Source organism: Musca autumnalis, unplaced genomic scaffold (genome assembly GCF_047663935.1).
Source record: "Musca autumnalis isolate F117 unplaced genomic scaffold, ASM4766393v1 scaffold_5, whole genome shotgun sequence".
Taxonomy (NCBI): Eukaryota; Metazoa; Arthropoda; class Insecta; order Diptera; family Muscidae; genus Musca; species Musca autumnalis.
This window is the reverse complement of record NW_027412088.1, coordinates 71,851,704-71,864,010: the sequence shown is the minus strand read 5'-3', so window position 1 is coordinate 71,864,010 and position 12,307 is coordinate 71,851,704. Positions and strand designations below refer to the sequence as shown.

The 12,307-nt window shown below is 36.8% G+C and overlaps 1 protein-coding gene across 2 annotated transcripts in view; it reads right to left on the bottom strand.

The window, feature by feature from the left end:
• The window catches only part of conu (Rho GTPase-activating protein conundrum), a 222,351-nt gene that overhangs the window by 16,899 nt on the left and 193,145 nt on the right, over positions 1-12,307 (bottom strand). For both annotated transcript variants that reach the window (XM_073957072.1, XM_073957074.1), the window contains 2 exons: positions 2,943-3,495; positions 2,790-2,857 (listed from right to left, as the gene is read on the bottom strand). In XM_073957072.1, coding sequence (XP_073813173.1) covers positions 2,790-2,857; positions 2,943-3,096 — 222 coding nt within the window. In that variant the 5' untranslated portion in view covers positions 3,097-3,495. The remainder of the gene's footprint in view (positions 1-2,789; positions 2,858-2,942; positions 3,496-12,307) is intronic.

Here is a 12,307-nt window from a genome sequence, read left to right as displayed (position 1 = left end):
GATATAATAGTCCAGATCTCTAAAAAATCCTAAATTTTAAGTACAGTTGGTTATACCTACTCAAAATGAAGTCAATTTAAAAATCATAATAGAGTTGTAATTTGCTATTAGAGTTGGGTAGTAGCGGAACTACCGAAAATCAGAACTATGAAAAAAAGGTACGAGTATTTAGAAGGACAATAAAACGAACATTGTAATAGTGTCGAAACTATTTGGAACTATATCTGCCCAAATCTAACTTTCTAGTTCGCTGCTTTTAGTTCAGCTGTTTTAAGTGAACTAGTTCGTTCTTTAGTTCAATTGTTCGTCAATAAAACTCCGCCAGTCAGCTGTCTTTGTTTTCTATCTCCCTTTTCAATGAATCTTTCAAATGAACTAGGGCATTCGTGAACAACACCATTTTTGATCATAGGCAGCGGCATAATTTGTACCAAAACCAAAAAAAAAAAACAAACCAATTTCAAAAAATTGCTATAAAATAACATGCAAACATTTTTAAGTAATTTGCGACAATCGGTTTGTATCCTAATAGCGCAAGACCCAAGAGTTCAAGAAAAACCTACGGTGTCAACTAAATGGCTGGCTGGTTAATTCTCGGATCGTGTTGAAATTTTATTGCGATCGTGACAACAACCACAATAACGTTACACAAAGCAAAATTCCATTTTAGAATATTTTTAACTACTTTTTCATGCTTTTAGATAAATCGGTGCTTGCTTTGAGTAGTGAATAGGGTACTTCGGTACTTGGTAAATTTTAACCGCAGTTGTTTATCCCTACCAAAAATCAAATCAGTTAAAATATCATAATACAATCGTATTTTCTAGTGCGCTCTTTTCAGTTCAGCTCTTTTAAGTAAACTAGTTCGTTCCTTAGTTCAGTATCGTTCGTCAATATGGTCTGTCAGTCAGCTGTCTTTTCTCTATTGTTCGCTGAATTCTTGAATGAACTATATTGGATGAACTAGTTCATATGCTCATTTCAATGAATCTTTCTCAAAAAACTAAAAAACCAATGCATATGCTCTTTCTTTGTGTTCGGGTCGTGTGTGTGTGAATTGCCGTAAAACTTCGTAACCAGCGATAACCGTCTGTTCGGCAATGCTTTAAGCGCCCCATATGTATGTGTACATTTTTCAAAATATGAGAATGTGTGTGTGTGTATTTTATGGATTGAGGAAAATCAAAATAGTTTTGATTTTCAAAATGAAACCCAATCAATCCGATGAATATGGTTTATTTTCAAAATTGTCAAAAAGAAATGTTGAAAAAAGAAAACATTGTGTTTGGAAAGAAAGAAAAAACAATTTTTTGGTTACCAACAAAAACCAGTAAAATTAAAATGTCTATGATTTTGGCCATTAGCCAAATTTGCCGGTAAGTCAGCAACCAAAATAAATTTATCGCTAAGACCTACCGATAGCACTAATGTTGTTAAACTTTACTGGTCAGTTCCATTCATAATTTTCCGTATTAAATTTACCGATTTTAGTCGGTGACCAAAAATTAGTTACAGATTTCACTACTGCAAAGACAGACAGTATGAACTATATCGACTGAATTAGTTCATAAGCTCTTTTCAATGAATCAATTGAAAAATTAAATTAGTTCATTTTGAACTGTATTGTGAGACTAGAACTTGTTACACTTGGTGCGGGAGTAGGCTTAGATTTTTTTGCTTTTAATTTCGTTGATTTTAATATGCCTAGGATTGCATAAAAATTACCTGCAATTCCACTATTTTTTAGGTGGTTCATAACTAGGCAAATTCTTTTTATAGCCCACACCACAATGTGGAAAAGGTATTATAAGTTTGTTATTCCGAAAATTCATTTAACACCGAGATATATTAGTCGTAGACTCCCCCATGTGTAAAAATTGTAATCAAACTCCAGGCTGCAATTTGGTCTAGATATCGGGTTCCTACCAGAATAGGAACGATTAGTTTTTGGTGATGATCGCGAAATATTTGGGGGATGAAATAGACCAAAAACAAAATTTTTATTCGATTTTGTAGCGGTTCGCAATGATGGCCTGATCAACGTGAAATTTTAAGTAAGGTTTGCACAAATAAGATGTTTGGTCAGGGAAAGTGCCAATAATTTTGAAAAGGGATCGGATAGTATTTAACATGTCAAATTGACCAGTGAGGGTAAAATATTAAAATTTAATTTTTGGTCCAAATTTTAAAATCTTGGGCGTATTTCGACAAATTATGAAAACGAAACTTGAAAAGCAACTCTCGATTTCTCCTTTGATGCAAAGTATATCAATAATAATGATTTTTGTAGCAATTAATTACATATATGAATAACACAACGTGTCACAATCATATTAAATAAATTCTGGGAAAACAAGGCCCAGTGGAAGTGGGGTAGGGTATCACATGGTCGGCCCGTCCGAGTATTTTTTTTTCAAAAATATTCGTAACAGTAAAATACCAAGCAATTATCGCCAATTACCCAAATTCCAGGCATTTATGAATCATTAAATTCTTACATAAAAATAATCTTCAATTATCAGGTCTCTCTTGAATTTGAACAGATACGAGTGTATGGTATTTTTAATCCCTGTTTTTTCTTTGTGTTTATACTACGGCATGCATCTAAAAAGGTCTATAAAATCTATTGATTTTTTTTTCACAAATACCTTGCAAGGGCCACTTAAACGAAGACCAGCAGGCAATCTAATGGTGTTAATGTTGATTTTTGGCATGCATTTAAATTTTATTACCCCAAAAAAAAAAAAAAAAAAAGAAATAAGCACTTAGTCATTTGTTACCGTACATACCTGTTCAAATGGTTTGGTTAATTGTGGAAAACCGGCAGCAATTAGCCACTCAGCTTCAAATTCACCCTCTGAAAAACCGAAAACAAATAGGAAAATTAAAAACATGTTTCATTGCCAGTTAAGGACTTTGTTAACTGCTGTCGCCTAACTTACCTTCGTAATGAGTTTCCGGTTCATTGTGCGGTGAATGTGTTTGCAGCAAATACTCGTTTAAAAATTCACTATAATCCTGATCGGATGTATTATCCAAAGATGTGTTGCTGCTCATTTTATTGCTCATTTTACTGATATTGGGAAAATATGGCATATTTGAAAATTTTGTGATTTTTCTTAATGGTGTTTAGAGGGAGGGAGGAAGGTATGTGGTGATAATATTTATTTTGTATGGAAAGGCGTTAATTAATAAGGTTATCACTTGAGTTTAATATCCGATAAAATCAATCCGCGGTAATATGGTTAGGCGGAAGACTATAACGGGTTAGGTGTGTTTATACCGGTACTACAGCTAATGAAATTGTCAAAGCTACTGATGAGCACGATGATATTGTTGCTGCAGCTGCTGATGATGATAATAATTATTATGTTGATTCGAATCGAAGTGGCGTGTGCGGTTTTCCTTTTTTTTACAACAAGACTGTATTGTCTTGCCTATAAAACGCTAATGAAGCATTTTAGATAGAAATAAATATTGACGATATCTTGGCATCTGTAAAGAAACAAAAGAAGAAGAAACAATTACACAAAATGAAAAAAACCCATTACTATAAAGGAAAAAAAAACATTGGTTGTAATACAATTTTGTAAATATAATTGTTGATTAAATAGTAAAGCACACAGTAAAACAAAACAAATACAGCCACCATAGCTGTTATATTATTAAACAATACTCTTCGTATGAACTTATTTGCTAATAATAATAATTGCATAATATTTACAAATTTAAATTAAATTCAATGACTTAGGAACAGTCTGAGAGAGGGTAGACTGACTGACTATTATTTAATCGTTTGGAGATGTAATTTAAAAAATTATTTGAAAAATATCAAAACAATTTTTGGTGTCTAAACTGTGTCAAATATAATAAATATCATATTAATTGCTAGCTGTCTAATGTGGGTCATACGCTTATTGTGACCGTATATGCACTGCACATGTCATAATAGAAACACTCAAAGAAAAATGTTGGGTAATTTCTATAAAAATGTTGGTTAATTTCTTCAGAAGACCTCCGTAGGAGGTTTCTATAGAATAGAAGACCTCCGTAGGAGGTTTCTATAGAATAGAAGACCTCCGTAGGAGGTTTCTATAGAATAGAAGACCTCCGTAGGAGGTTTCTATAGAATAGAAGACCTCCGTAGGAGGTTTCTATAGAATAGAAGACCTCCGTAGGAGGTTTCTATAGAATAGAAGACCTCCGTAGGAGGTTTCTATAGAATAGAAGACCTCTGTTGGAAGTTTCTATAGAATAGAAGACCTCCGTTGGAGGTTTCTATACAATAGAAGACCTCCGTTGGAAGTTTCTATAGAATAGAAGACCTCCGTAGGAGGTTCTATAGAATAGAAGACCTCCGTTGGAAGTTTCTATAGAATAGAAGACTTCCGTAGGAGGTTCTATAGAATAGAAGACCTCCGTAGGAGGTTTCTATAGAATAGAAGACCTCCGTAGGAGGTTTCTATAGAATAGAAGACCTCCGTAGGAGGTTTCTATAGAATAGAAGACCTCCGTAGGAGGTTTCTATAGAATAGAAGACCTCCGTAGGAGGTTTCTATAGAATAGAAGACCTCCGTAGGAGGTTTCTATAGAATAGAAGACCTCCGTAGGAGGTTTCTATAGAATAGAAGACCTCCGTAGGAGGTTTCTATAGAATAGAAGACCTCCGTAGGAGGTTTCTATAGAATAGAAGACCTCCGTAGGAGGTTTCTATAGAATAGAAGACCTCCGTAGGAGGTTTCTATAGAATAGAAGACCTCCGTAGGAGGTTTCTATAGAATAGAAGACCTCCGTAGGAGGTTTCTATAGAATAGAAGACCTCCGTAGGAGGTTTCTATAGAATAGAAGACCTCCGTAGGAGGTTTCTATAGAATAGAAGACCTCCGTAGGAGGTTTCTATAGAATAGAAGACCTCCGTAGGAGGTTTCTATAGAATAGAAGACCTCCGTAGGAGGTTTCTATAGAATAGAAGACCTCCGTAGGAGGTTTCTATAGAATAGAAGACCTCCGTAGGAGGTTTCTATAGAATAGAAGACCTCCGTAGGAGGTTTCTATAGAATAGAAGACCTCCGTAGGAGGTTTCTATAGAATAGAAGACCTCCGTAGGAGGTTTCTATAGAATAGAAGACCTCCGTAGGAGGTTTCTATAGAATAGAAGACCTCCGTAGGAGGTTTCTATAGAATAGAAGACCTCCGTAGGAGGTTTCTATAGAATAGAAGACCTCCGTAGGAGGTTTTTATAGAATAGAAGACCTCCGTAGGAGGTTTCTATAGAATAGAAGACCTCCGTAGGAGGTTTCTATAGAATAGAAGACCTCCGTAGGAGGCTTCTATAGAATAGAAGACCTCGCAGGAGGTTTCTATAGAATAGAAGACCTCCGTAGGAGGCTTCTATAGAATAGAAGACCTCGCAGGAGGTTTCTATAGAATAGAAGACCTCCGTAGGAGGTTTCTATAGAATAGAAGACCTCCGTAGGAGGTTTCTATAGAATAGAAGACCTCCGTAGGAGGTTTCTATAGAATAGAAGACCTCCGTAGGAGGTTTCTATAGAATAGAAGACCTCCGTAGGAGGTTTCTATAGAATAGAAGACCTCCGTAGGAGGTTTCTATAGAATAGAAGACCTCCGTAGGAGGTTTCTATAGAATAGAAGACCTCCGTAGGAGGTTTCTATAGAATAGAAGACCTCCGTAGGAGGTTTCTATAGAATAGAAGACCTCCGTAGGAGGTTTCTATAGAATAGAAGACCTCCGTAGGAGGTTTCTATAGAATAGAAGACCTCTGTTGGAAGTTTCTATAGAATAGAAGACCTCCGTTGGAGGTTTCTATACAATAGAAGACCTCCGTTGGAAGTTTCTATAGAATAGAAGACCTCCGTAGGAGGTTCTATAGAATAGAAGACCTCCGTTGGAAGTTTCTATAGAATAGAAGACTTCCGTAGGAGGTTCTATAGAATAGAAGACCTCCGTAGGAGGCTTCTATAGAATAGAAGACCTCCGTAGGAGGCTTCTATAGAATAGAAGACCTCCGTAGGAGGCTTCTATAGAATAGAAGACCTCCGTAGGAGGCTTCTATAGAATAGAAGACCTCCGTAGGAGGCTTCTATAGAATAGAAGACCTCCGTAGGAGGCTTCTATAGAATAGAAGACCTCCGTTGGAAGTTTCTATAGAATAGAAGACCTCCGTAGGAGGTTTCTATAGAATAGAAGACCTCCGTAGGAGGTTTCTATAGAATAGAAGACCTCCGTAGGAGGTTTCTATAGAATAGAAGACCTCCGTAGGAGGTTTCTATAGAATAGAAGACCTCTGCTGGAAGTTTCTATAGAATAGAAGACCTCCGTTGGAGGTTTCTATACAGTAGAAGACCTCCGTTGGAAGTTTCTATAGAATAGAAGACCTCTGTAGGAGGTTTCTATAGAATAGAAGACCTCCGTAGGATGCTTCTATAGAATAGAAGACCTCCGTAGAAGGCTTCTATAGAATAGAAGATCTCCGAAGAAGGCTTCTATAGAATAGAAGACCTCCGTAGAAGCCTTCTATAGAATAGAAGATCTCCTTAGGAGGCTTCTATAGAATAGAAGATCTCCGTAGGAGGCTTGTATAGAATAGAAGATCTCCGTAGGAGGCTTGTATAGAATAGAAGATCTCCGTAGGAGGCTTGTATAGAATAGAAGACCTCCGTAGGAGGCTTGTATAGAATAGAAGGCCTCCGTAGGAGGTTTATATAGAATAGAAGACCTCCGTAGGGGGTTTCTATAGAATAGAAGACCTCCGTAGGGGGTTTCTATAGAATAGAAGACCTCCGTAGGAGGCTTCTATAGAATATAAGACTTCCGTAGGGGGTTTAGATAGAATTGAAGACCTCCGTAGGAGGTTTCTTTAGAATAGAAGACCTCCGTAAGAGGTTTCTATAGAATTGAAGACCTCCGTAGGAGGTTTCTATAGAATAGAAGACCTCCGTAGGAGGTTTCTATAGAATAGAAGACCTCCGTAGGAGGTTTCTATAGAATAGAAGACCTCCGTAGGAGGTTTCTATAGAATAGAAGACCTCCGTAGGAGGTTTCTATAGAATAGAAGACCACCGTAGGAGGTTTCTATAGAATAGAAGACCTCCGTAGGAGGTTTCTATAGAATAGAAGACCTCCGTAGGAGGTTTCTATAGAATAGAAGACCTCCGTAGGAGGTTTCTATAGAATAGAAGACCTCCGTAGGAGGTTTCTATAGAATAGAAGACCTCCGTAGGAGGTTTCTATAGAATAGAAGAAGACCTCCGTTGGAGGCTTCTATAGAATAGATTTTTCACCTATTCTTCCATATTAAAGGGAATTTGATTGAAATAAGTAGTTATATCTCTATAAATATTACCGTTATATTCCAAAGAGAAACAACCAATATGTTTCTTTGAGTGAACATACATGTATATAGACCATCATAGTAACTCGTAAATATGTACATACTCCACTTCTAACTATCAAATGGTAGCCAGCTTAAACTGCACTTCCGTTCACAAATTACCAATTTGTATTGCGGCAATTATTGTTAACAGTTACCGCTACAAATGGAAACTGAAAGAGAGGAATCAAAATATGTCGATACCTTGTTTCGTTTCTTTTTTGTTTTTCTTCTTTTTTTCAATATCATAATATCAAGCGTTTCTAATTGATTTGAAATTGTTTTCCGTTTATAGTTATGAATTAGTATTTGTTTCATTTGAGGTTACAAAAAATACTCATACGAGTACAGCATTTGATTGAAATTATGAATGAATGAATAACTGGATGCAGGGCGAACGCTCCATTGACTGCAATGACTTTTAAAAAACGAAGAATCAAAACCATTTAAGGTTAGTAATTGTTACATAAATAATGCTGAGACATTATGGGATGTGGTGTTTACAACAATTACTACGGGAATGTCTGTCTAAATGGGTGTTTTATTTTTATTAAAAATGTCATAATAATACAGTCATCAGCAGTGGTTATAAGAGGATATAAGAAAGATATGACATTATTTTTGAGGTTATGATGTCAAAACCATTGTTTATAGACGTCAAAGTCTAACAATAGAATGAGCCTTACTGCAAAGTTTTTAAAGCAAAATAAAATACGAAAGGGTAATTTCTTTGCTTTATGAATGCATAATTCTCTATTCTAACTGAAATCGTTCTCCCTTTTCTAAGGTTGACAAGGTTGTATTTTATATACCAGATGACTTTTATTTAAAAAAATGAAAAAAAAAATTCACCTGACAAATAAAGCAAACATTTTTAGCTCCAAGTTTTTGTTTTGTTTTTTCAATCATTATTAAGTAAAACAATAGAACCATAAAAAGCTAGTGCTGAAATAAAAAAATCATTTCGTATTGTTTATTTTCGTTTTGAAATATTTCGTCAACAATTTCAAGAAACTATTATAAAAAAATCTAATAAAAACAGCAACAAAAACAAAACAACATTTTGAAATATTTCTTTTTTATACCTGTCGTTTTCGGTTGATGTGTGTTTTGCTCGGGTTATTTTTCTTGCAATTATGGATAATTGATTGCTTGCTGTTGTTGTTATCGAAAAATGTTGGCACAACTTCGTTTTCTGATTGCATTATGTCTTCTAGGCTACTTCAAAAATGTATTATAACCTAGCTTTTTCAACTTGTTCGCATTGTTGCAAGTTTATGTAATACTATAGTGACGGTTTTTTGTTGTTATACCCTCCACCATATGGAGGGTATAATTAAATTTGTCATTCCGTTTGTAACACATCGAAATATTCGTCGGAGACCCTATAAAGTATATATATTATTGATCAGCATAAAATTCTATGTCGATTTGACCATGTCCGTCTGTCCGTCCGTCCGTCCGTCCGTCAGTCCGTCCGTCTGTCTGTCTGTTGAAATCAAGATACAGCTCGCAATTTTAAAGATAGAGAGTCAAAATTTGGTACAGAAGTTTTTATTATTTTTATTATTTTATTATATTGCAGGATGGTTGGTATTGAAAATGGGATATATCGGTCCACGTTTTGATATAGCCCCCATAGAACGGTACCTCCCGATTTTCGGTATTTTTAAGGCTTTAGCTTCATTATCCCACCAAAATGGCTGGAATTTGGTACGTAGTCTTCTTTAGGGGTATAAAACTTTCCCCCAGAATTTTGTCGGTATCGGTCCACCCCTTCATATAGCCCCCATAGAACGGTACCTCCCGATTTTCGGTATTTTTAAGGTTTTAGCTTCATTATCCTACCAAAATGGCTGAAATTTGGTACGTAGTCTTCTTTAGTGGTATAAAACTTTCCCCCGGAATTTTGTCGGTATCGGTCCACCCCTTTATATAGCCCCCATAGAACGGTACCTCCCGATTTTCGGTATTTTGAAGGTTTTAGCTTCATTATCCTACCAAAATGGCTGACATTTGGTACGTAGTCTTCTTTAGGGGTACAAAGCTTTCTCCCAGAATTTTGTCGGTATTGGTCCACACCATCATATAGCCCCCATAGAACGGTACCTCCCGATTTTCGGTATTTTGAAGGTTTTCGCTTCATTATCACACCGAAATGGCTGAAATTTCGTACTTAGTCTACGTTGGTGGTATAAAACTTTCCCCCAGAACTTTGTCGGTATCGGTCCATGCCTTCATATAGCCCCCATAGAACGGTACCTCCCGATTTTCGGTATTTTGAACGTTGTGGTCTCAATACTCCACCGAAATGGCTGAAATTTGGTATTTAGACTTCGTTGGGGGTACTCAAACTTCCCCTATAAATTTGTCGGTATAGGTTCACGCCTTCATATAGCCCCCATGGAAAGGTACCTCCCGATTTTTCGTATTTTGAAGGTTGTATCTTCAATATTCCACCAAAATGGCTGAAATTTGGTATTTAAGTTTCAATGTGATATAAAACTGTTCGCCAGAAATAGGTCTGTACAGGTCCACGCTTTCATATTGCCCCATTTCTGACTAAAATTCGTCGGTATAGGTCCACGTTTCGATATAGCCCCCATAGAACGGTACCTCCCGATTTTCGTAATACTGAAGATTGCTACGTCAATATCCAACCGAAATGGCTGAAATTCGTTATTTCGTCTTCCAAGAGTTATAAAATATTCCAGAAGAGTATTATCAGTATAGGTCCACGTCTTCCTATATCCCCATAGAAGCGTACTTCTTGATTTTCGGTATTTTTTAAGTTTTAGCCACATTCTCTTACCGAAATATAGGAAATTTGGTATTTAGTCTTCTTTGAGCCTAAAAACTTTCCGTAAGAAAATTCTCGGTATAGATCGACGTTTTGAAATAGCCCCCCATAGAATGTTGCCTCACATTGTTTTATCGAAATTGCTGAAATTTAGTATTAAGTCTTCTTCATACACGAAAGGAAACAAATTATTCCATTTTACTTCAATACAACTTGTGGTGGAGGGTATAACAAGTTCGGCCCGGCCGAACTTAACGCCTTTCTTACTTGTTGTTTCATAAAATTGTCATTGTTGTTCTAATACAATTGTCTTAATATTTCCTATTAGAGTTCTTTTTGTTGTCTAATTAGTTTTAACACATTTTTTATAGTGCACTGAAATTGTTATTTGCCGGAAAATGGTTGTTAATGGGAGAAACGTGCCTTAGTTGAGTTAACAATGACTTGTTTTCACATATTTGGAAGCTTCTATGCAATAGAAGACCTCCGTAAGAGGCGTCTATACAATACAAGATCTCCGTAGGAAGCTTCTATACAATAGAAGACCTCCGTAGGAAGCTTCTATACAATAGAAGACCTCCGTAGGAAGCTTCTATACAATAGAAGACCTCCGAAGGAAGCTTCTATATAATAGAAGACCTCTGTAGGAGGCTTCTATATAATAGAAGACCTCCGTAGGAGGCTTCTATAGAATAGAAGACCTCATTTTTTTTTTTTGGTCGGGGAAAAAATCATCGAAATACTCTGTCTACCTGATACTTTCTACAGTTCTGCGGCTTGTAATGAATACAGCTTCCGTTTTTTGATCGGCTAATGCTAGGCCTTGTGAACACAGCCACGATTTTACCAACTGTATGCTGACTTCTGAGACATTTTTTGCTTCTTCGGTTGTTTTTGCAACTATAACTAGCGCAATATCATCTGCAAATCCAATAATATTTGCTGTCTCTGGGAGTTTTAGCTTTAAGACACCATCATACATCACGTTCCACAGAAGAGGTCCAAGAACAGATCCTTGTGGTACTCCTCCTGATATTCGGTATTCTTTTAAACCCTCCTCAGTTTGGTATATTAGTATTCTGTTGCGGAAGTAGTCCTGGAGTATAGCCACAAGATATCCCGGGATGTTTAACCGTCTCAGAGCGTTTAGAATATTCTCCCAGTTAGCTGTGTTAAAGGCATTTTTAACATCTAGTGTTATGACAACACAATACTCTTTTTTCCAGCTTTGCCCATTTATTGCTTCCCTTGCAATATCTGTTACCATTTTTATTGCATCGATCGTAGATCTTTTTTTTTTCTGAAATCAAATTGGCTTTCAGATAAGCCCTTTGCACGTTCAGATAAGCCCTTTGCACGTTCTATGTACTCTTCAAGTCAGTCGCGGATAATGCTCTCAAGGAGTTTTCCGCATGTATCTATCATACATAGCGGGCGGTATGATGAAGGATTTTCCAAGGGCTTGCCGTTTTTGGGCGATGGAAAGGATCCATATTCGAAGCAGGAGTTCAGTAATTTAAGCATTTGTTCTCCACAGCAACCTATAATCTCTTTTAGAATGTAGTTGGGAATTCCATCGAGACCAGGCGCTTTAGAGTCATCGAATTTAGAGACGGCAATATTTATCTCCGCTGGTGTAACCGGGGGGTAAGCAAAATTTCCCCCAGGGTCAAAAGTTGCCCATGATGTTACAGCTTGGTGAGGAAAAAGGTGATTCACAATGTTATCTAATGTTTTAGCATCCGTAGGTGTACTTGAGCCGAAGCATTTCAGTTTCTTAGTCACAATCTTGTACGCGAGTCCTAACGGCTGGGATTCTACATCATCGCAAATAGCGAGAAAACACGATCTTTTGCTTGCATGAATGGCTTTTTGGAGGGCTTTCTTCTTCATCTTGAGAACCTGTCTATACGCTTCATTGTCTTCTCTATCACGAGTTCTTACAAAACGTCTTCTAGCACGAAGACACTCTTTACGTAGTTCAGCTATTTCAGCGTTCCACCAATATACTGGGGCTTTGTTGACACCCCGCTTCCTTTTTTGCATCGATGCGTTGCATGCTTGTGTTGCTCGAAGAATAAGCTCTTCCGCCATATTTTCGGGGGTTCCTTGGAGT